At 37.5% G+C, this 22,622-nt stretch overlaps 2 protein-coding genes and 1 pseudogene across 2 annotated transcripts; 1 reads left to right on the top strand and 2 right to left on the bottom strand.

Annotated features, from left to right (window-relative positions):
* Positions 1-3,694: 3,694 nt before the first annotated feature.
* On the bottom strand, positions 3,695-4,451 carry LOC148937775 (uncharacterized; annotated as a pseudogene).
* Positions 4,452-11,124: 6,673 nt separating this feature from the next.
* Positions 11,125-13,021, top strand: LOC148937774 (uncharacterized). Its single transcript, XM_089071199.1, has 2 exons — positions 11,125-11,146; positions 11,597-13,021. Exons 1-2 carry the CDS (start codon positions 11,125-11,127, stop codon positions 12,403-12,405), a joined length of 831 nt encoding a protein of 276 aa, XP_088927325.1. The 3' UTR covers positions 12,406-13,021.
* A 5,669-nt stretch (positions 13,022-18,690) lies between these two features.
* Positions 18,691-20,245, bottom strand: LOC112552337 (uncharacterized). The gene is made up of 3 exons (XM_089070963.1): positions 20,072-20,245; positions 19,708-19,907; positions 18,691-19,256 (listed from the first exon to the last, which is right to left on the bottom strand). The coding sequence occupies exons 1-3, from the start codon at positions 20,112-20,114 to the stop codon at positions 19,056-19,058; spliced, it is 444 nt and encodes a 147-aa protein (XP_088927089.1). The 5' UTR covers positions 20,115-20,245; the 3' UTR covers positions 18,691-19,055.
* Positions 20,246-22,622: the final 2,377 nt, after the last annotated feature.

Below are 22,622 nucleotides of genomic sequence, written 5' to 3'. Positions count from 1 at the left end.
ATCCTTCGAGGAAACTGTCGATCCCATGACCGCGCTGATAGGCTGAACCGACGAAAATTCGTGGAATTCCGCCTCCCCTGCCCCCACCGTTTTGCATTTCGTAATACTCGTCGTATTCCATGGAGACTTAGTTTTTTCTCAAAGCTTCGTAGACTTTCCACCGCGAATGGTAATTAACGCGTCTAAAGTATAATGTTGCTATCAGCGTTCCGGATACGAATGGTATTTTTTCTCCACGGTGATCTTTTATATCTATTTCAATTTTATGGAATTTCGTTTGACGCAAAGGAGTATATTGCAAAGTGGAGAAATATTTTACTAAATTCGTTCCGTACGTGTAATTACATCCGGGTATTTCGGTTGAAACGACCCGAAGAAGCGGACTCCGCGTATCGCCGGTTGTAAGGCTCGCAAATGTCGCAATAAACGTACATTTTATCAGGGATACCGTGCCATAGACTACAGGGTTCTGCAGTCCAGAAAGATACAGTGCGTCCATCACCGATGGCATAACCGAGTTTCAAAAACGGCGTAAATTCGTCGGAATTAGGTAACTTGTGACGATAAATTGTGCCGGCATCGATGTTGATCTTCAATATTTGAAAAATATTAGCTGGTAGATTTATATAATGAACGAGAGTACAGTTGTCGTCACAATCGATGCTTATACGGACATTACCACCTGAACCTTTTCGTAGTTCGAAAGTAAAATGCGAATCGCTGCGTCTGCACTCTTTATTAATCGCGTAGATAAGATCCTGTGTATTTTCATAAACCCCTATCTGTAAGTGCAATTCTTTCACCGTAAACTTATCATCATTTTTCTCATCTTTTTCGCTCTTCAAATCAACAAATCTAATCTTATTATATATCGTTTATATATAATATATCGTATATATCGTATTATATATCGTTTCGATGTACGTGAAAAAGACTGGAGGGAAATTGAATCTCGCTAAGCGCGACTTCCCATTCCCCGAATAAATGTATGCCGTGAGGGAATTGAGTGGTGAAAGAAGAGCATGTATTTCCCGGGAAATACTTCTTACTGCTATCGCTCGGAAGAATCATAAAAAATTGTTCCTCCTCCATCTTGGAGAAAAGTTAAAAGTCGAAGCGGGAATCCAACTGTCGAATTTACTGGGATTTCCTTGCCAGCTAACTAGCAGCTGTTTATTAGCACTGCGTCCTCTGCTTTTTATCACGCGCTCGACGATAAACTCTTCCTCCCTCAAATTTTTTCTGACCCGTGCTAATTCTTGTTCATAAAAAATCCCATCGATGTGTTCACCCGATAAGTCGCACAATTCGTACACGCGGGGTCTTCGCCAATGAAGAACGCGACAAATTCGAAATATTTCCTCGCTCCACTGCGATTCGTATCCTTTCTCGAAAGTGGCTTTTGCTCTACTGACACGAACGAGATCGTTAACATCGAATTTAGCCTTTTGTTCTACTACTTTCGACGCCGCCTTCTCTCTCGCACCTCTACGCCGCTCCATATTTTCGCGTACGATGCGAGCATTTCCTCTCGTAACGGTCGCCAGTTGCATCCTGATGGACGAATGACGATTGTAAGCGCGCACGATATCTTGCAGCACTTCGATGTAACGCCGCGTATTTTTATATGTAAAATAGCGCCACATTCGCTCCTTTAACGTTCTATTGAAGCGTTCAACGACGGCGGCTTTGACGTCCGGATTGCGAGTTACTCGATAACGTATGCCTCTTTCTTTTAAAAAATCTTGCATTGGTCGCGCGATAAATTCTTTACCCTTGTCGGTTTGCAAGTACACGGGTATTCGACCATCGCTTCTCGAGAGAATATTTTGAAAGGCGCTTGTCACGCAATTGCTCGTTTTATCCCGCAACGGTTCTACCCAGACAAATTTACTAAGTACGTCGATAATCACGAGAAGATAAGAAAATCCGTCGTTGTAACTTTTGAGATTACGGAGTTCGATCAAATCGGCCTCCCACAGATCGTCGATATTCGTCACGTTGTAATGCAATCGCGGAAATTTTCATCTCGACGGACGGTGCAGCGTCTTGCGATTCGAGCCAGCGAGCTACTTCTTTACGAGAGAAATTCGGTTTAGCGGCACGCGACAAGTTATCCGATGCCGAATACCCCGCATAGTGCGCTGGATCGTAATACAAATTTTCAAGCCTGGTCATTTCAATTCACTCCAATCGAGTAAGCGTCTCTTTCTTGCCTGTCGAGAATCTTTTGCGAAGGTTATAGGGATATCGCCTTTGCGAAAACGCGGCGAAAGAAACAATGCGCACCTCGCTCGCTCTTCTTCTTCGATCTTTCGGCGTTTTTGTTCCTTTCTCGCGCGTTGTACTCTTTTCCGCGTCGTCGCCGTCGACGTCGCCAGCGTTGACGTAGAAAGTTTTCTCGGTATTTTCGGAGTGGAACTCGCTTGTGGTGATGATAATATCTTGACAAATGTGGTTGCTAACAATTCCTTATTTCTTACGAGTACAGCCGGGGTATTTATCGTACGTAGTAATCGCGCAAACTGACCTCTTCCTATTGCTTTCACGGTTTTTCTCTCTCGCATCGCGTCGTTTATCAGTTCCAGTGATATTCGAATCTTTTATAACGTCACCATCGATAGTCACGATTCCTTCCTCGTCCCAAGTAATTCTCGCTGGTACTGCTTTATCGATCAAATGTTTCAAAAGTAAACGCGCCTTGGCGCGAAAACTTTTCGGCACCTTTTTTAATATTTTTTCGACGCTTTGCCGTTCGCACTTACGCAGAGACTCGCCTGGTAGTATATTACTTACTTGCCCGTCAAGATGGGAAAGTTTGCTCAATGTGATTCGCGCGCTGGTTCCGCCATGTCTCCCTCCTGCGCATCTGAATTGTTCTCATCGGCGGTGTTACGCGCCGAAGCTTCCTTTTGCGCTTTATCAAAATGGAGATATCTCCAAAGTACTTCTTTATACAATTTCCATTTCTCACTTACATCGCGCGGAGTGGGAGAATTAAGAATTTTGCTCATATCGGAATCGAGCCGCGACAAAGGCGTTCCGGGTGTTTGTACGGAATTTAAATTTTCTCCATTTCTCCGAATTCTGCCTCATGAAATTTTCCCTGATGCCTATTTCCGTTTGCTGCTGTTGTCGGAGACGATGCTGCATTCTTTCGAGATTTTCCGTGGAAATCAAGACCATCTTTTTTGCCCTTTCCATAATTAGGTTTACTCGATCTCTCTCTCTCTCTCTCTCTCTCTCTCTCTCTCTCTCTCTCTCTCGCTGACTATTCTCCGATAATTTTCGAAAATAGGAACGAAAGTATAGGCCCTATGAGATAGGGTAAAAATCCGCCTTGCTGTAGTAATAGCTTTTTCTTACTTTTCCAATTACCGTCTTTTTTCGCTATGCGACACAAAGATGCTTTATATTTGCTGAGACGATTTTTTTCAGAACGTTCGAGCGGGACGTTACCTTTGAGAGTATTGAAAACGCACTCGCAGATACAACGAATGAATTTTTCATCCGCCTGACGTAAGAAAGAGACGCGTTGATTTTTGTTCAAATAACACAGCGCTTTGAGAAGACAGATATTTTTCTTACCGATCGAACGTTCTGCGATTTTTCTCGCATTAATCGAGGATTCTCTTCTCTTCTTCATCACGAGGAAGTTGTGCGACTGTCGCAAGAGAATGCGAGTACAATACTTTTATACGAAATTTCCGGAAAAGGATCTGCGCGATACGTAAACGTAGTTCAGCGTATCATCGGGAAATATGCACGTGCGAAAACGATACTCGTCGGGAGTCGATTGTTTCAGATCGAGCAATAAATATCCGTGAGGTTGAGACGTGGCGTCGTGATACGCTTCCTCGAGGAACTTTCGATCGTTGGGATAGACTTGTCGAGCGAGATGCCGGATTTGCGCGCGTGGATTTTTGAAAACCACAAAGTAATTCGCGTTGAGAGATATATCGCGTTGTCCACGGTCCTGATGAAAGAGATTTTGCGTGATGAGAATTACGCTGAGATTCTTATGATGACTTCCCTTGGTAACAGATCCACGATCGCTTCGCTCGAGGATAATTCCCTCATAAGATCGTCAATTATTATCAATTTCGCGCGCGTTGGATCGTTAGAATAATCTTCCGGATCTTCCGCGGTAATCCCTCATGAAATTCGATTGCGGAATCTCGAGTTTCGTATTGAAGTTGCTGATAAGCATCCTGCCATTCGGCGTAATAAAACAAAATTCTCTCAAAGTAGACATCTGCCATAGCGGATAAATGACGAAGAAATCTCTTTACAAAGATTGTTTTTCCACATCCCGTCGGTCCGCACACGATCGACGTCCACGGATGTTTCCAGCGTACATCCATTTCGCGAAATGAACGCCTTGCGCGTCGTACTTAGATTAATAAGCAAAGGATTGGAACACTTGATTTTTTCTCAGAGAAATTTTTGAGATTAGCTTACTCGCGGAAGGACCCCACCGCGGCGGAGGTGTGCTCGCGCCAGCATCTTTGCGTAACGAGCTCGTATTCGTCCGCGACAAGCCGCGCTCGTACGCTCGTGCGAGTGTCCACCGCGAGAGCACCGTCGCTTACGAGCTTGTACGCGATGCTCCTCGAAAGCTAATTCAAGTCGAAGAAACTTACTCGCGGAAAAAATAATTGAATACTTATTATTACGGACGTAAAAATTTATAACTTTTTCTTTTACAAATTTAAAAATCGTAACTTATGCGATTATAATTTAGGATTATAATTTAAAAGATATTTTACAAAGTATTTTAATGATTCTCTATTATAAATTCAAAATATTTTCTATATAAAAAATTAGCGATAAATGCGATGAAAGAAAGTTATAGGAAAATTATAGGAAAGTGGGAAAAAATTGGATTTAAAAATTTAATTTTACAAAATTTTTATTATACTTTTTCTTACAATTAGAGAAATAAATATTTTTATTATATTTTTTCTTAATAACTAAACGCAAATTTACATTTGTAATTTTACATTTTCTAATCGAAACCGTATAATATACATTTTTCAAATTTCGCATTTTTTTCTTAAATTTAATACTAAAATAAACTATAACTAAAATAAAAATAATCTTAATTTTTACAAACATATTTATTCCGTATACATATTCTGTACATATTTACATTTGTGGGAGGACGGGGAAAATCCGAGCCTTAACCTAACTTAATTTTAAGTAAAATATTATATCGTAAAACCATAGGGATAAGAAAAAAGATTGTCGATGAATCTGCGTTTTAATAAAACAGGAGCACACGTTTTCATCTCGTTTCGCGTTATTACTTCGTGAAACGTGGTGCGGCGAATTGTTTTAAATCGCAGATTTATCTCTTCCTCCTCCTCTTTTTCCCTATTTAATAATAAATTATAAATACTCTTAAAATTAAGCAACCTCGAATTTTCAAAATTCAATTTAAGCCCCTTTATCTTACATATTTCATATTTTCGTGTTTGGTGCGTCCGGTGTACGTACCACGTACGCGTAAAATTTCGATCCGCCAGAGACAAACGCCTCGATGAAGCTACCACGCCCGTAACTCTCGAGTTCGTCGGTCATGTCACCCAAAAAATTACCTGTACGCGGTTCGTACTCCTCGGGATCACCGCTGCTCGTATATATACATGAATCTGTATCATAATATAATACGCGACGATCTAATTTTTCCAAATATTCGTATAATTTTAATCGCGCCTGTGCCGTCGTGTATGCCGCTATCACCACGTTAGTTATCGGTGAAGGTACCATTGCTTCGCTCTTTAACCGCCATGAAACGTATATCGCATCCTCGTAACGGGCAATATACCGACTATCTCGTGTTCAGGACTCGACAGCAATTCGGCGAAACGCTGAGGGGATCTTATTATTTCTGTATTCGGCAGGTTACTCCGCTGGCCGAATTTCCCCCAAAATGAATTAAGGCAGAGTTTGGCGACGGAGCGTAAGCTCCGGAATTACGATGTTGTTTTTATCGAGAATGATACCTTCGGTTGCTTCATACTCCCTCAGGTAGCGTTCTTTAGCAACGTCGTCGTTGCATTCACTCGGCCACCCACTCGCCTCTTGTTTCAGTTGTAAAAAAGTGTTGATGTATTCGGTAAACAACCCTCCCTGTCGCGTTTCGGAATTATAACGCATAGATTTGTACTGCCAAATTTCGTCTACCCGCGTCACGAGATATCCTTTTTTGACTGCTTTGCGTAATTCGCAGGACACCCATGTGCCCTCGAACTCACGCTCCGCAGGATCGAGTGCACGCGTCGCGAGAAAATGATTCGCAACATGTACGGCAAAGAGCAAATAATAATTTACCGCGCACGCGGTACGGTAGTACAGGGTGGAAGAGATCACGTGGGAGGAGTACTCGGCAACGTACGAGACCCTCGACCGGAGTAAAATTAAAATTTGGCGCGATTCCAATTAAATCGGCGCATTCCTCGCCCACATAAATATCCGGGTGACCAATTGGGAAAACTCCGGTCTTGAGTACATACGGGTACAGAGAACATACGTATACGTACCGGGTACAGAGAACATACGTATACGTACCGTATCTTCTCGGTGCCCGTAACCTCGTATCGAGTCGCGATATTGCCGGTGCGTCCGCCGAAAAATGCATCGCGAGGATCGAGAGGTGGGATTTGCACCATGGGGTGATTTTCGAGAAATTTTCGCATCTCTCGATTCTCGCGCATTTCTTCGTCGAAAACGCACTCCCATTTTTTTGTTAGGATATATCCTTGACGACATAATCGCCAAGACGCTGCAACCGTTCGTTCGTAACGTGCGTCAAACGTGTCGTTAAAATTTTCGAGCGTTTTATCACGATTTAATGGAAGCAAGACGGGCATCCGTGAAAAAAGCAACCGTGAAATTGCAAGACGTGACGCCGCGTCTCACCCCCATTCTCGCATTCGTAATACCCGTCGACGAGCATGCCTTCCGTTAAATGATACTCACGTCCGCGTCCCGCGTGAATTATCCGATGACCTAACTCACGTTCCTTCAAAATTAACCATTGCGTGCCTTTGCGCGACTGGTTATCTTTAAACTTGTATCCACCCGAAGAAATGATTTCTATTTCTCCTTCGCGCAAAAAGTTTTTCCGAAAAACTCTCATGCACGTTGAAGCGATAGTTGTACATTCCTCGAATGGACACACGTTTCCCCGCTGTAAGAATATTTTTCGGAAGGCCATGCATGCTCGGCGAAGGATATCAACATCGGTGCGACAATACTCGAGTATTTCACGTTGGAAATCAAATATTACATTTTTTCCCGACATTTCTGCGTGCCACGCGAGAAAACGTTCGCGTTCCTCTGTTCGCATGGTTTCGGGCACGTAATAACGAACATCGGGTAGTGGATCGACATATGTTTGATTATCGACAGTATTAATACTGTCGATAGTATTAATAATGTTTTGTAGGACGTGTTGCGAATTCGATAAATTGTTTTACCGGATCTTGGCGAAAAACAAATTCGCGTACTCCGCACCACTCGCATCGCACCGACAAATCATCTATCTCCGCATACGAATCGCAAATCTGTTGCGCGACACACAGAGTCGGGACGTGAATTTTTATTTCGGTTCCCTCAAGTGATTGGTCTTGGCGTGTCTCAAAATCATAAAACACGAATGCCACTCGGCCCTTTTTGCATTTCCGCTCACCTGAGTTATTCTGCTCGCTCTCTCTCGCAAATACAGAAGAATCCCCGCCGCACTCAACAACGGAGGATCTGTCTTCGCGAGAGAGAGACTGCATGTAACAAAGATGGTTTACGGGTTTTTGCAAACTACAGATTTTACAAAAAGAAACGCCGCATTCGTGTTTTTTTGTCGTTTTTACAACCCGTCCGCATCCTTCGCAGAGACGAATGGTGTTACAAACGCTCGTCGGAGTTTTACCGTCATACGACTTTGTCGCGCGATGATGTTCGAAGCATGCGTTTCCGAAGAACGAACGTTTGCAAGTCTCATAACTAACGAGTTCCACGATTTCGCGTTGATCGCACGGCGGCACGTTGTTACAACGAAAACATTTATTCGAACAGCGGTGACCCCTTTCCTCACGATACCCGATATTACATGGAATACAATACCCCCCTCTACTCCCCGCGGCTGCTTTTAAATTTAAAATTGGGCTATAATGTCGATGTTGCTCATGATATATAATATTTAGACGATATAAAGATTCGCGTTCTAGAGAGGCGAGTACCGTGCTTCCGTCAAATAAGGGTCTCTCGCCGCGTCCAAAAGTAGCAGAATTATAAACAACAATAGCTATATCAGATGCGGCGAGAAAGCGTCGGAAACATTCTATTTCCCGAATCCCGCAACCCTCCGGTGGAATGGTGACACCAGCTCTCCTCGTCAAATCCAACGCGAGTTCGCGTTGTAACGAGGAATTCTGATGTCTTACCACATTCCACCGCTCGTGAAGTTCCCCCACATGCAACGTACCGCGTTCGCGATAAATTTGCGCGGTCACGAGAGAGCGAGGAAAACATAAATTATCGGAATTGGAGATTGATAAAATCGAACGTTTCGCAACGTCTTCCCGTGTGAGTTTATTTGAAACGCGTCCGCGACCTCTGGATGCCGCGATTGAAAACGCGTACGTTAAAATCCCGCGCGATATCGAGACCTCCGGCACTTTGCGCTACTGAACTCACAAGGCGCCAAATGTCCTCGCGAGTTAAGTCACGTGCCGGTCGAAACGATAATCCCGCCGGGCCGTGCGTTAAATCCTCCGAATCGAATGAAAATCCCACGTAATCGTGCGGTTTGGAGGTATGTAACGCGTAGGCATAAATTTCGGCGAACGCGTTTTCAAGCCAGTTATAAACACCGGCTCCTTCGGGTAGCGGACGCAAACGGAATATCGCCTCTCTTCCTAATATTGCAAAATTTCTAAACCGGCGCGAATTTTCCCCGATTAATATTAAATGATTAAAATTTCTAACCTCCCCGCCACGTGCTTGTTCTCTTTCCTCCTCCTCTTCCACTTGTCCTCCTTCTTCCTCCTCCTCTTCCACTTGTCCTCCTTCCTCAGCCGCCGCCTCCTCCTCCTCCTCTTCCTCTTCCTCTTCTCTTTCTTCGCCTGCTGTTTCCTGCTCCTCCTCCACCTCCCCCTCCTCCAAATTTTCTTGAGCAGTAAGTCCTCCTCCACGCTGCGGCTCTTCGATGTTCGCTTCTGTACAAAAGTTACAAAAATTAGAATTTTATAGAAAATACTTCAAGTTTGCTTAGAATATTATGTTCGTATTTAATTTGATAAACATACATGTTTTTCTGAGGTAACGTCTTTTATCGTCGGTTCCTTCTCACGTAGAGAATAGGACTGGGAGGTATTCCTATTAAAAATTCAATAATTTAAAATTAAATACAAACATAAATCGAGAAATTAAAATGAAAAGGAATATATACCAGGCAGTGTTTCTCTAATTTCCTCTTTGCTTTGTTCAGATTCTTCCTCACGTTCCTCCATCTCCTCTTCCTCCCCCTCCTCTTCCTCCTCATCCTCCCTCTCCTCTTCTTCTTCTTCTTCCTGCTCTTCTTCTTCTTCCTGCACTTCTTCTTCTTCCCCTTCTTCCTCGCTCCAGATTCTCTCCTCCAGGATTATAGGGGAGTACATATGTTCGTATTCTAAGAAAAATATATCGTAAACTTTTATTTTTGATATTAATATTATGTCCTTTGATTAATAAAAATATTATGTACTTTAATTAATTAATATTTTTTCTTTAACAACTTACCAGGTGAAAACACACGCTGATCGGGAGTACTTACTGCCATATCTAAAAACAGAGTTGTATTAAGATTTTCTACCTTTTATCATTTGTTTTAAAGATTATTTATTTAAAATGTAAACCAGATGATAATTGAATAATTTCCGGAGGCGCCTCTTTCTCTTCCTCCTCCTCCTCCTCCAATTCCTGTGTAGATAAAATACGAACCCTTCCTAAAAACATTTAATATTTTAATCTTAGAAAAATTACATTGGTAAATTACATTGGTAAAAATTACATTTTAACATTCTTCCTGGCTAGTTTTTAGCGAAATTACTTACGTGCTGCTTCTGGCTCGTCCTCCGCGTGTCGTCTCCGAATCTGGGTGAGCGGATACACTATCGCTGTGGCTTTTTGACGCGCATTTCTTGCTACAATTTATTATTAAAAATTAGTTAAACCGCGAGTTCGATATATGAGTTATTTTTATAGAAATAATAGAGAGCAACTTACCGTTGAGGAAATGAGAGAGGAGATTTTGAATGTGTCCATCCACATCCTCCTCTTCGTGTCCAACCGCGCGTCGCGTTTCGATTATTTCTCCGGCAATCCGGAGTAAACGCTCGTCGCCAGCGAAGTAACCCAGTTGATATAGCATCCCCAACATCGTACCCGAACATTCGCACGAAAAACGTGTAAAAAGTAAATAATTAGCATCGAGCGAAATGTTGGATATTTTAAACAAAAATTTATCCGCGTTTATGCGGATATCCAACCTCGATGCTAACTTTATGATTTTTTTAATAATTACACTAGCCATTTTTCATGCAAATCACGAACACAAACTTTTAAATACCGCACGACAAAACCGTGATAGAAACACAGAAGAGTTCAACTCGGAAATAGATTTCCAATAGCGCTAGACGCACTATAGGGAAAATCTTTTCCAAAAGTGATTTATAAAAAATTATAGAATTATCCCGTAGTTTCGAGGAGAACGCGAGGGTGAAAATGCTATTTCGGCCCAAGTAATAAATTATTTTTTCTTGAAAAATTTATATTTCTTGTAGCTTGACCCTTTTTCGATTTCACTTTTTTTTGTTTACTAATGGCGTATAAATGGCGCCAGATATATAACACGTCCAAATAAATAGTTATTTAAATTTTTCGGAAGGAAAGTTCTCGCTTCTTCAAACATTTAACAAATTAAACATTAACAAATTTTTAACATTTATAAAATATTTCTTACTCGTACTTCTATTGTATATTTTGATACTTTCTTCTTTTTCTTGAATAGTTTCTGCATTTTATGCGATGATTTTACAATGATTTTACGATGATTTTTAAATTTTCTCATCTAATACCCTGATGTTCGAACGTGATCGAACCTGTAATATTCGCTTTATTCGAGAAAATTCTTTCCTTGAAAAAGAGCAACGTAAAATTATAGTTTATTCGAATGTTCAATAATTTATTTATTTAAAATTTTTCTCATCTAACATCGAAGATTCGCGTGTGTTCGAACATGATCGAATTTGTAATAATTCTGTTATTCGAGGAAAGTTTTTCCTTGAAAAAAGCAGAGACAAAGCGAAAATACGCGTTTTTTCTAGAATCTTCTAGAATCGGTTTAACTGTATATTATTTATAAATCGTACTTTTTTATTTATTTCAAAGGAGGGGAAGATGCGATATAGGTAGGTAATATACCGCTACACTGCTTCACTCAAGTAACGACATTCGAAGCGTCTACTTCGAAAATATCCCTCCGAGTTTTCGTTTGTTAAAAGTGGACATTTTGTTCAAAATTCTCTCATCGAGTAATATGGACAACAAGAAGGTGCGAATCCCACTAAACTAGAAAATATTCGCAAGATATTTAAGAACTGTGTGCAAAATGTGGAGCAAAATTTGCTGCTTTCTACGACGTACCCTCTCAATACCTCTCATACGAAGAAATTACACGTGGGATTACAATTATCTTATAAAGAAAAGATCTTCGAGCCTGTCGTTAAATTGAGTGGTAATTCTGCAGAAGGAATCAGCTTTGATCCGGACACGTGGCAGCAATTTCAAGACAGTATTCGGTACATGAGCGCATACTTTAACGGAAGCAGCAAAAGCAAAGTAAATCCCATCACATTTGCAAACATATTCATCAACTTCACCTCTGCCTACGGTGCGAAAGCTGTATTGATGACGTATAAGGAAAATGAAAATTTTCCTAAAGAAAACAATACCGGAAATACGCAAGCAGACTCGAAAACGGTGGAACAACCTCCGTCGAAAAAAAGGAAAACTTATTCCGTTGCAGTTGTAATGCAACAAGCTACTTTTCAAGGGATGGAGAATATCGTCAAATGTGTCGATGCTCGTATAAACCATCTAGCATCCGTCGTCGATACTGTTAACGAGTGCGCACGTTATTTGATCAAGGAGATAGAACTATGTCTACCTAACAATTACATCGACGCCGATATCATCAAACTCACCGTCCGAGGCAACCAAAAGGATATCGAACTTGTTGTGAGAACGCAAATAAATAATTTACCATTTTTGGATACATATTTTGATATTGTATTTTTAGAATTAATTACATTAAAATTTAATGAAATTACTACTATAATTTTATTGAATCGTGAGTTATAATTTTTATATAATATTCGTATATTTAATTTTGTAACAAGAAGAATAACTCTGTAACAAAACATATTCATATATGCGAAAAATAAATTCGACTTATACTTGGTAACATAAATTCAAATTTACGTCGTTTCTTTATCTCTCCCTTTATCCTAAATTTTTCACAACTCTTCCTTTTTGAAAGTCATTTACGCGGGCCTGCGCGAGCGTGTTTTTCTATTATCTTCTAGTACCTCTATGCTTTCCTGACCCACACGTTTCTCTCTCTCTCTCTCTCTCTCTCTCTCTCTCTCTCTCTCTCTCTCTCTCTCCCCCTTCAGTATGCCCGCATAGTTATCGTCACGTCGAAAGAAAATTTTTTCAGCCCGCGTGTTTGTGGATAGGATAAAATCCTCGTATAACTCTAAGTTCGTCGTCGTCGTCGTCGTCGTCATCAGAAACCTTTAGTGTGAACCTGTCCGTTCCTGTTTTCCTCCAGCCAAATACCGTACGAGCTGGTAAATAATGGTTATTACACTCCGAAAATCTCATGTTTTCAAAACCTATATCCACTCGTAACCTATATTTCCTCCATACAAACGAGTCGAGAAATTTATCTAAATTCACCGACTATGAGGCGCCGAGAAACCTTTCGCCTTAAGAAAAACGGGATTCTTCATATCCCGTATACAACCAGTAAATTCCACAAAAAATCGGTTTTCTTCTCTTCGCTCCATCCCACGTGAACAAAAAATCGCATTTCATTCTCGACAAGTATATTCCTTTTACAGATCCGCCATATTTCTTTTCACAGTCGCCATTTTGTTTTCGGACTCCGATCGGTCCCAGACGCTTTCTCACCCTTCCCCTACCTCGTCTAGCATTTCGACAACCAATCGCGCACATGGGGCACTATGGGTAGAGCCAATCACGCGTCGGGCAGCTACGGAGCCAACCAATCAGAACGCTCCCACTAATTATCTAATTATCATCTCCGATCCCCACCGACCAATCAGAACGCTCCATTTCCACGTGGCTGCCAGTTTTTGACCGTCGGGGGCCACGCCTCTGGCGCCAGTGGGAAGGTGGTGGGGGTTTGTTTTGACGCGCCATAGTGCCCCACTTACTACTTATATACAATATTAAGTAAATAAATCTAAACGTGCATAAATCTTTAAATACAGCAACAATTTGAAACCTATACCAACTCTAAAATATATTTTTTTGTCATAAATGTAGGAATAATACAAACATAATTCTCAATTTGCAAGACTTTACTGAGACACAAATCTTTCACTTTAAATATTAAAGCGAAACCTTCGTTTCTATTGGTACAATATGATTAATTTTTGATCGGCTTTCTCTATGATAGAATTTTCGATGATTTATCGAATATACAATTATCAAAACAATCAATTATACAAAACAATGTTTCGTCGTGAATAACAAAGAATTTTATAAAATCATAGGAAACGATATTCTCAGACGTTTTGTACCTTACTACAGTTCAATGTTTTAATTGATTTGTAGTGCTTCGATGTAAATATTTCATTTTTAATACGAGCTTTAGAATAGATAGAATAGATAGAATAGATAGATTTTTACATTCTCTACTAACGCATCAATAGTGTATAAAAGATGTATTTCTTCTTCTGAAAAAAATAATGCTTACACATTTCCCTAAAGCTTTGTCTATAAAAATGCGTTGAGATGGAATTTTCATCAACTCGATTCTATTTTGCAGAATTTGTAACCTTGACAAATGTTAATATTATTAATTAATTCTTTACCAATATGCTTTGATCCATGAATTATTTTAGATGTATTTCCTATAAAATTTTCAAATTGAAAAGCGCTACTTTGAGATAACAAACTCCATCGTCTAATACTTAAATCCAAACGAAGCATTTGATGAATATTATATGACAATTCTCGCTCATCATAAAGATCTTCAAATTCTCTAACAAATTGTTGCATTAGACATTCTGTTTTCTCTAAATCAGTTTTCTGCTATTAAATTTCTGCTTTCTTTGAATTTTTTTTTCTTATCTTGTAACAATATGTTCAACGAAATAACAAAAAGACTCTAATGTTGTGTATACTTGTGAGGTAAATATTTTCCACGGATAAAACAGAATAAAACAGCCCAATAAAAAAACTCGTAGGTTTTCCAAAATTTGTATAAAATAAGCATCGTTGGAAGGCGATAAAAAGAATTTGGAGGCTTTACTTGTAGAAGAAATATGTCAATGTCATAAAGATGAGTTTTGATATTCCATTCATCGGGTTTCTCTATCCAGAGAATAATCATTTGCCTCACTGTCTCCAAAGCAAGAGAGTATAAAATTTCAGAAACTACTATTGTACTTATGTCAGCATCAGACAACAGCGAAATAATTGCTCTACCTTTTAGATCTTTAATATTAGGTGTATAAAAAAGTTCTGAGCTTTTTTTTGTAAAATTCAATCTTTATTCAAAAACAAACAAAAAAATATTAATCAGCGAAATATTCCCCGTTTGCATCAATGACCTTTTGCCATATTTCGGATAGCTTGCGAATTCCTTGACAATAGAAGCTCACTGGCTTCGAAGCGATAAAGTCATCTATGCATTTTCGTATCTCTTCAAATCTCAGCTAAATGATGCTGCAACGACCGGAATAGATAGTAATCGGAAGGCGCCATGTCTGGGCTATACGCCGCATGCAGGAGAAGTTCCCAGCCTAACGCAAAAATATGGTCCTGAGTCGCTTTCGCAACATGTGGTCGAGCATTGTCAAGATCACTTTATGACGTCCTTGGCCAGTAAATAGCCTCTTTTCTTTTAATGCATCGCTCAAATTGGCCAATTGTTGTTGGTCTGCCGTGATTGTTTCACCCGGTTGTAACAACTCGTAACACCTTTCCAATCCTACCAGATACAGAGCAAAACCTTCTTGGTATGGATATTGAGCTTTGGCGTCGATGTCAAAGGTTGACCGGAGTCAACCCATGATTTTCTACGTTTAAGGTTATCATAAAGAATCTACTTTTCATCGCCTGTAATGATTTTGTGCAGAAAAACTTTTTTCCGGAACTTTGAAAGCAAAATGCAGTGTCACGCCGACGATTTTTGTTGTCTTCGGACAATTCATGCGGAACCTTCCTTCTGAACCTTTCCCATCGTATGTAAACGTACGGAAATGGTTTGCTGCGTAACGCCAAGCTGTTCTGCAAGTTCCTTTTCAATTTGCGCAGAATTTATATCCAGCAGTGCTTGCAATTCGTCCGTTTCAATCTTTTGAGGGCGTTCAGCACGCGGTTCATCTTCAAGACTAAAATCTCTTTGGCGAAATTTTTGATATCATCTTTTACATGTTACACATAGTATGACTTACAGCGTTCTCTCCATATGCAGCACAAATCATTGCAGTGGTTTCAGCAGCATTTTTCTTCAGATGAAACGCGAAGTGGATAAAAAATTGAATATGCTCTTTTGTTATTGCCATCGTGAACACTACTGATTTTTGAGGTTATATGCATCAAACGTCAAACCGTATGGCATTTTAGAAGGCCAAATGTCAACTTTAAAATCGCAAAAGGGCGGGAAGATATATAAAGTTTAAATTGTTATTTCGGTTGTATGAAATCTAAAGCTCAGAACTTTTTTGTACACTTAATAATTTTGGGATTTCCCAGCTATTTTATCAAAAATATTCTATTCATTCTTCTACTTGTTCTGATACGCCATTCCCCACGTTGATACTTATATACTCTCACTCGACGTCTTCTTTCTTCTTTTCGAATTTGTCGACTTCTTATTTCACACATATTACAACCATATGTGCTATTGAAATTATGAATATTCTGTACCATAGCTCTTGCTGGATGAAGATGATTTTTCCTCAAATTTTTATAACAAGCTTAATTTTTGAATTATAAGAGAAAATAGTTCGCGAATTGCGGACCGTGTGACGTCCTGGGAGGTCCTGGTAGATCGGACGGAGCCGAAATCAACAGATCCTCGACCGCTACTCACGCTCACACGTTATTTGTGAGATTCTTTTCCATGCGGTTAAGAGGGTAAAACCCTCAAGAGTAGATACTGCGAAGGAAGTAGATAACAGGAATGTCGAAATGACTTTTATTTTCAGGAAAGAGTTTTCGATTTTGGGAATAAAAAATAATATAATATCGCACTTGTGGTATTTGAATCGGGATTTATTCACTTATAAATGATATATATATATATATATATATATATATATATTGCGACATGCGATTTAAGAATTACATTATTTGTAAATCGGCGAGTTGCTCAAGCGCTAAACAGTGCTAGTCAAACGCTTAGCTATCTCCGATCAAGTGGTTAATTTCTGAACAAATGGCAAGTGCGCGTGCGCGTGGAAATACAAGTGCGAATACAAGTGCAAAAATACAAGTGCGAGTACAAGTGCGCGTACAAATGCGAATGCGAATGCGAGTGGAAGCAGAAATGCAAGTGCTAGTGCGAATGCAAATATGTAAGTGCCCGTGGATGTGGAAACGTAAGTGCACAAAGGTATTGTCGCTTGAGATTTTTATATGTTGCCAAAACATGGAAGTAGGGGTGACCTAAATTCCAATGTTATGACTCTACAGGTCTAAATAAAGCCTATTACCAAATGGCCTTGACATGATTTGCCTATTGTTAGTCTACTTTTACTATGAGTCAGCTATGATTCACGCGTTTAAGACCTTCTAGTTGTTCTTGACATAGTTTTTTATTGGTCGACTTAGCCTACATTTGCTATGAGTCAGCGATGACTCGTGGTACTAAAATATTATGGCGGCCTTGACATTTAACGTTGGACTATTTTCGCTTACAAACTGATCATGAGTCACACTTGTGACTAAGTATTATGACGGCCTTGACATTTAACGATGGTCTACTTTCGCTTACAAATTGACCATGAGTCATACTTATGACTATTCGGTCGACCTATTTTTGTTTTCAAAGAGTTATACTTCGTTATAATAATTCCTTTCTTATAATTAACAAACATACAGTTTGCTTGAATTTAAGCTTTTATAATAAATATTAATCATCGCAATATCGTTTTAGATATACTTTACAATTTTTATAATAATAATGATTACATCGTATAATTAGTATATCTAAAATATATCAGTATATCTCTATTTACATTTGTAATACATTATTTATTAAATGTTTTCAGGTACAAAATGGCTCTGATTGTGATTGGTTGAATCGTTAGGATAGTTTCCATGCATATTAATATTCAAGATTTTTGTTATAGCCATAAGATTAATGTTAATGAAAAAAGGGAAGTAACAATTATAAATATAAGTCTAGGATGAAGATTTCTAGAAGTTGAACTGGTTTATATACGGAGATTTGCCTGCTAAACTAATTTGAGTTTTTGAGGTAAATGTATCCAAACAATACAAAGCCGACTATTAATCGACTATAAGTCGGCAGAAAAAGTCTAAAGTCGACTTTAAAATTAGATTGAATGTCAACTTATAGTCGACTAATAGTCGACAAATGTCCCGACTATAGTCGGCTATAAGTCAGCCATATCAGTCAACTTAAAGTCGACTTTATGACAACTATAAGTCGACATATTTTGCTTGATTATGGCGACGAGGTTGACTTTTGGTCGACAATAAGTCGACTTTCAGATTATTTAATATAGGTTATAGTGATTACGTCGACTTTTAGTCAATAAATAAACATTCTTTACAAAACTTTATTTATATTTATTTTCGTCTATTTAATATATATTTATTAACTATTAACATTAGAAATATAAACTTTTAAATAAAATTTATAATATAAAAAACACATTTTTATATATAAAAAAACCTATTTCTATAGTATTCGTAATCTGTCACCAGATCGCAACCACTCTTGCATACATCCCTCTACTTCAGTTACCGTGGTATTTGAATCTTTTTTTAAAACAATGGCTACAAACGAAGTAATAAAATAATCGATATAAATATAACTGCATTTCGATATACGTATCCTGAACTATATTTAAATATTTAAATATAGTTCAGGACACGTATATTATAGATTTTCAATACTGGCAATGAATATCAAAATTCAGCTTATATACAAATATTTTTATTATTATATAAGTGTGATTTGGAATAATCACATAATCAGATATGTTTTGATTTAAATTTGAGACAAATTTCGATGAAAATTTTGTACGATTATTTTTTTAATTATTATTTTAACATTAACTAATTATGGCACGAGTCCAGTAAATAGATACAAGTGACGCAACCTAATCAGATCGAATACGGGATTACAAGGAACGATTGTTCTTTTTTTCTTGTGGAGGAAATTTTTAAGAAGCATAAATCTCTTCAAGCACATCTCGGCCAAGGAAGTATCATAATTTATGAAAGGAATTTGAAAAAGTCTATGTAAACATAATTATTTAAAAAAAAAACTACGTTTCTTCAGATTATGTTTTTGACAGAAACAGAACAAAGACATAGACAATGACAATGACAGATAGAAATAAAATGAGTGAGCGAATAAACGAGTAATCCAGTGAGCAAATGAATGATTGAGCGAATAAGCGAGTGACAAAATAAACGAGTATGAAAATGAGCGAATGGGCAAGTTAGAATATCTCTGTTTATCTTCTAGATGTGTCGTAATTTATTAACGTAATCCATTAATAATTAAAAAAGTAATCGTACAAAATTGATATACCAATTATTGTATCGGCTAATTTTGATTTTCTGAATGCTGATTTATTCTTCTTTTGTCCCGTCCATGAGTATGCCTGTGCAAGTTCATATCCAAAAATTTGAAACATTATATTCCTTACAAGTTTTGGTACAGTTTCTCCACCCAATTGTGACATTTTTACCATCTATAACTATAAATGTATATTTAAATGTTTTAAATGTATATGTGCGCATTTATTATTCATTATTATTTATTGCATAATTTGCTTAATTTATATATTTTTTAAATAATCTTGATACTTTTAATTATTTTTAATAAATTTTCACTATATGATTATTATATTAATAAAAACATAAATTTAATTACATTTTTATGATAATTACATTCATTTATTTAAGAATAGATATGTTCCTAATTAAAATTTTTGCTAAAACTGACATATGACGTATATATATATACTTAAATCAATAATTAATAGTAATTATTATAATTAATAAAATATAATATTACTTTTATACATTTAGATGACTGAATATAATTTACTTAATTTTTATTAATGTAATTAATTAAAGCCATCAAGCCATAAAGTCATTGTTGCTGTAAGCCTTTTAATTTATAAAGAATAAAATACTTACAAATAGTCGTCGAACATTCGCATCTTCTAATCTATTGTTGAAATTATCTATTTGCTGTACTGTACTGAAATTCGGTAAAAGAGAGAAATCGACTTCTTGTATTTCATTTCGTTCATTTCCATTTTCTAGGAAATGAATAATTTTGTTTAGCTTACGCTCAATTGTCGCAAATTTTGTATAATATCCTCGAAGACATTTTTCTGAACAATAAAAACAAGAAGCAAACAATTAAAAATAAGATAAAACTGAAAATGTACAATAGAAATTAATTATTGAAATTAATTTAATTATTGATTTTATTTAATTATTGAGTTTGTGATAATTATTAGATTTATTAGTAATTAATAAGTAAAACCAAACTTACCACAACAAACTGTGTGCTCCAACTCTATTGATTCCTTGTCCATATTATTTTCCTTATTTTCATTATTTTATATAATATCAAACAATGGTTGACATACAAAATGATTCGATTTACTTGTAGAAGGACGGAATGTTATATTTAATAATATTCTTGGCCGAGCTGAATCTCCTAAAAAATTGCAAGAAACACAGAGTGGGATCCGATAGCTCACATTGCTGATTGGTTAATTTAATATATTAAATTAACCAATCATATAATATATATATATATATATATATATATTATTTCAAATAAATATATTTATTTCATTAAATTGTATAACAATTTCAGTAAAATCTTCTAGAAAAATTTACTAAAATTAATTATCAATTAGTTTTATATAATAAATAAAATATTTATATATATATAAATATATAAATGAATATATGTATATATATATATGTATATATAGGTATAAATAGGTATAAATTATATCTATGATTTTATTAATTTTGCATTAAGTATTTTTTATTAATAATTTAGGATAAAATACATATTTTTTAAATATATAATAATATTTAATAATCATTAATTTAGTTTAAATAAAATATTTTATTTACAATAAAAAGATTTGTAAGTTATTATAAAATTATTAAAAATTAATTTTCTATATAGAAAACTAATGATTGAATGAAATAATTATATTATAAATTTAAATTAATCAAATATAATAATATTAGTTTATATATATATTTATAAATATATATATATGCATATGTATATGTATATGTATATATATATATATATATATATATATATATATATATATATATATACTACTCTATTCAAACTGTTATCGATTGATATTGATTAATTTCACGGGGCAGCGCCGAACGGAACACCGCACGGCCGCAACACTGCCCCCCTCTTCATAAAATTGTCGTCCCGACAATTCTTCCTCTTTCAAGAACTTCCTCTTGGAAAAGACTTTTGGGCTCCTGGTGACTTCCTACCCTACCCTGGGCTGCTGCCTCAGGTTACCGAGCGCCGCTACTTCTAATCCCAGTCTTCTCTACTCTTTAGAAGAAGCTTGTTCTTGAAATTTTTGCGCGTTTCACTCTTGACTCTTCGTCTTGAGCTTTGCGCACTTCTCTCTTCCATTTTTCGGGCAAAGTGGGGATAATCGTCGTGAACCCTTACGTTTTTCTAAAAGACACACTAAGCCTCTGCCTCGGCATTCGCCCATCGTCTCCCGGAAAAACCACGACTCGGAAAACCGGGGGCGAGGCAGACTTCTTTTCAGTTCGAAGCACGAGCTTGAAGATCTTGCTTGGTGCTCGAGGATCTCCCCATGACGCTTCTCACGACGGAAGGAAGCTTAAAGAAAGATAAAACAGAAAACAGTAACTCAAAACAATTAACAAGAAATAAAAGTAATGTCAAAATTGGAAAACCGGGCTCCGAAAACCTCTACTTAAAATTCTTCTCTTTCTCTAAACGGAGCTAACCTGTCGGCATGCACAACTTTGCTTTTCCGACCACCTGAAGGGTGGGTTCGACGAGAAATACAGAAAACTACATCACTAATTTTCTTAATTATCTCAAAAGGCACCTCCCAATCGTTCTGTAGTTTGGGAGACCTATCCTTCTTACGGTGAGGATTAAATAACCAAACCTTCTGTCCTTCCTCAAAAACGAGATGCCTAGTCTTTCGATCATAATCGACATTTGATCTTCAAAGACCTTGATTCTAATCTCTCTCTTACTCTCTGATGAATTTCATCCAGCTTCTGCCGCAAATTCCGAACGTACTCCTCTGCTGACTCGGAAAAATCATAACTCGGAGGAGTACCTCTTAGTAAATCCATCGGCAAGGTAAGGTCTCTTCCGCAAAACAATTCTGAAGGAGTTACGCCTGTAGCCTCATGTTTAGAGGTCCTATAGGCAAGAAGAAACATGGAAATCCAACGATCTCAATCCTTTTGATTCTCTTCAACAAACTTTGACAAATACTGTAAAATGATCTGATATTGTCTTTCAACTTGACCATCAGACTGAGGATGAAGAGCGGTCGTCCTCGTTTTCCTAATTCCTAAAATTCTTATCAATTTTTGAAAGAGCTGTGATTCAAAATTCCTTCCCTGATCAGTATGAAGTTCCAACGGGACCCCATATCTAGAAACAACCTGATTAACAAAAATTTCTGCTACCGTAGTAGTTTTCATATTTTTCAAAGGAAAAGCCTCTACCCATTTAGTAAAACAATCTACAACAACTCGGAGATACTTATTGCCTGAAGAAGAAACGAGTAACGGGCCTAAAATATCCATTTGAATCCTCTCAAAAGGAGCTCCCGAATTAAAGATCTGCAAAGGAGATTTCCCCTTATCTGCAGCACCTCCCCTTTTCGCAATACAAATCTTACAGGTTCTGCACCATTCCTTAACATCCTTCTTACAGGTTGCCCAATAAAAACGCTTCCGGATTTTTTCCAGCGTTTTATTGATCCCGAAATGCCCTTCAGAAGGAGTATCATGAGCTTCTTTTAAAATCTGCTTCACTTTGTTTCGCG

Source organism: Pogonomyrmex barbatus, unplaced genomic scaffold, assembly GCF_055798465.1.
Source record: "Pogonomyrmex barbatus isolate J1 unplaced genomic scaffold, ASM5579846v1 scaffold11, whole genome shotgun sequence".
In the NCBI taxonomy this organism is placed as follows: Eukaryota; Metazoa; Arthropoda; class Insecta; order Hymenoptera; family Formicidae; genus Pogonomyrmex; species Pogonomyrmex barbatus.
Note: the sequence above shows the minus strand (reverse complement) of the source record. Positions and strands in the feature narration are given on the sequence as shown.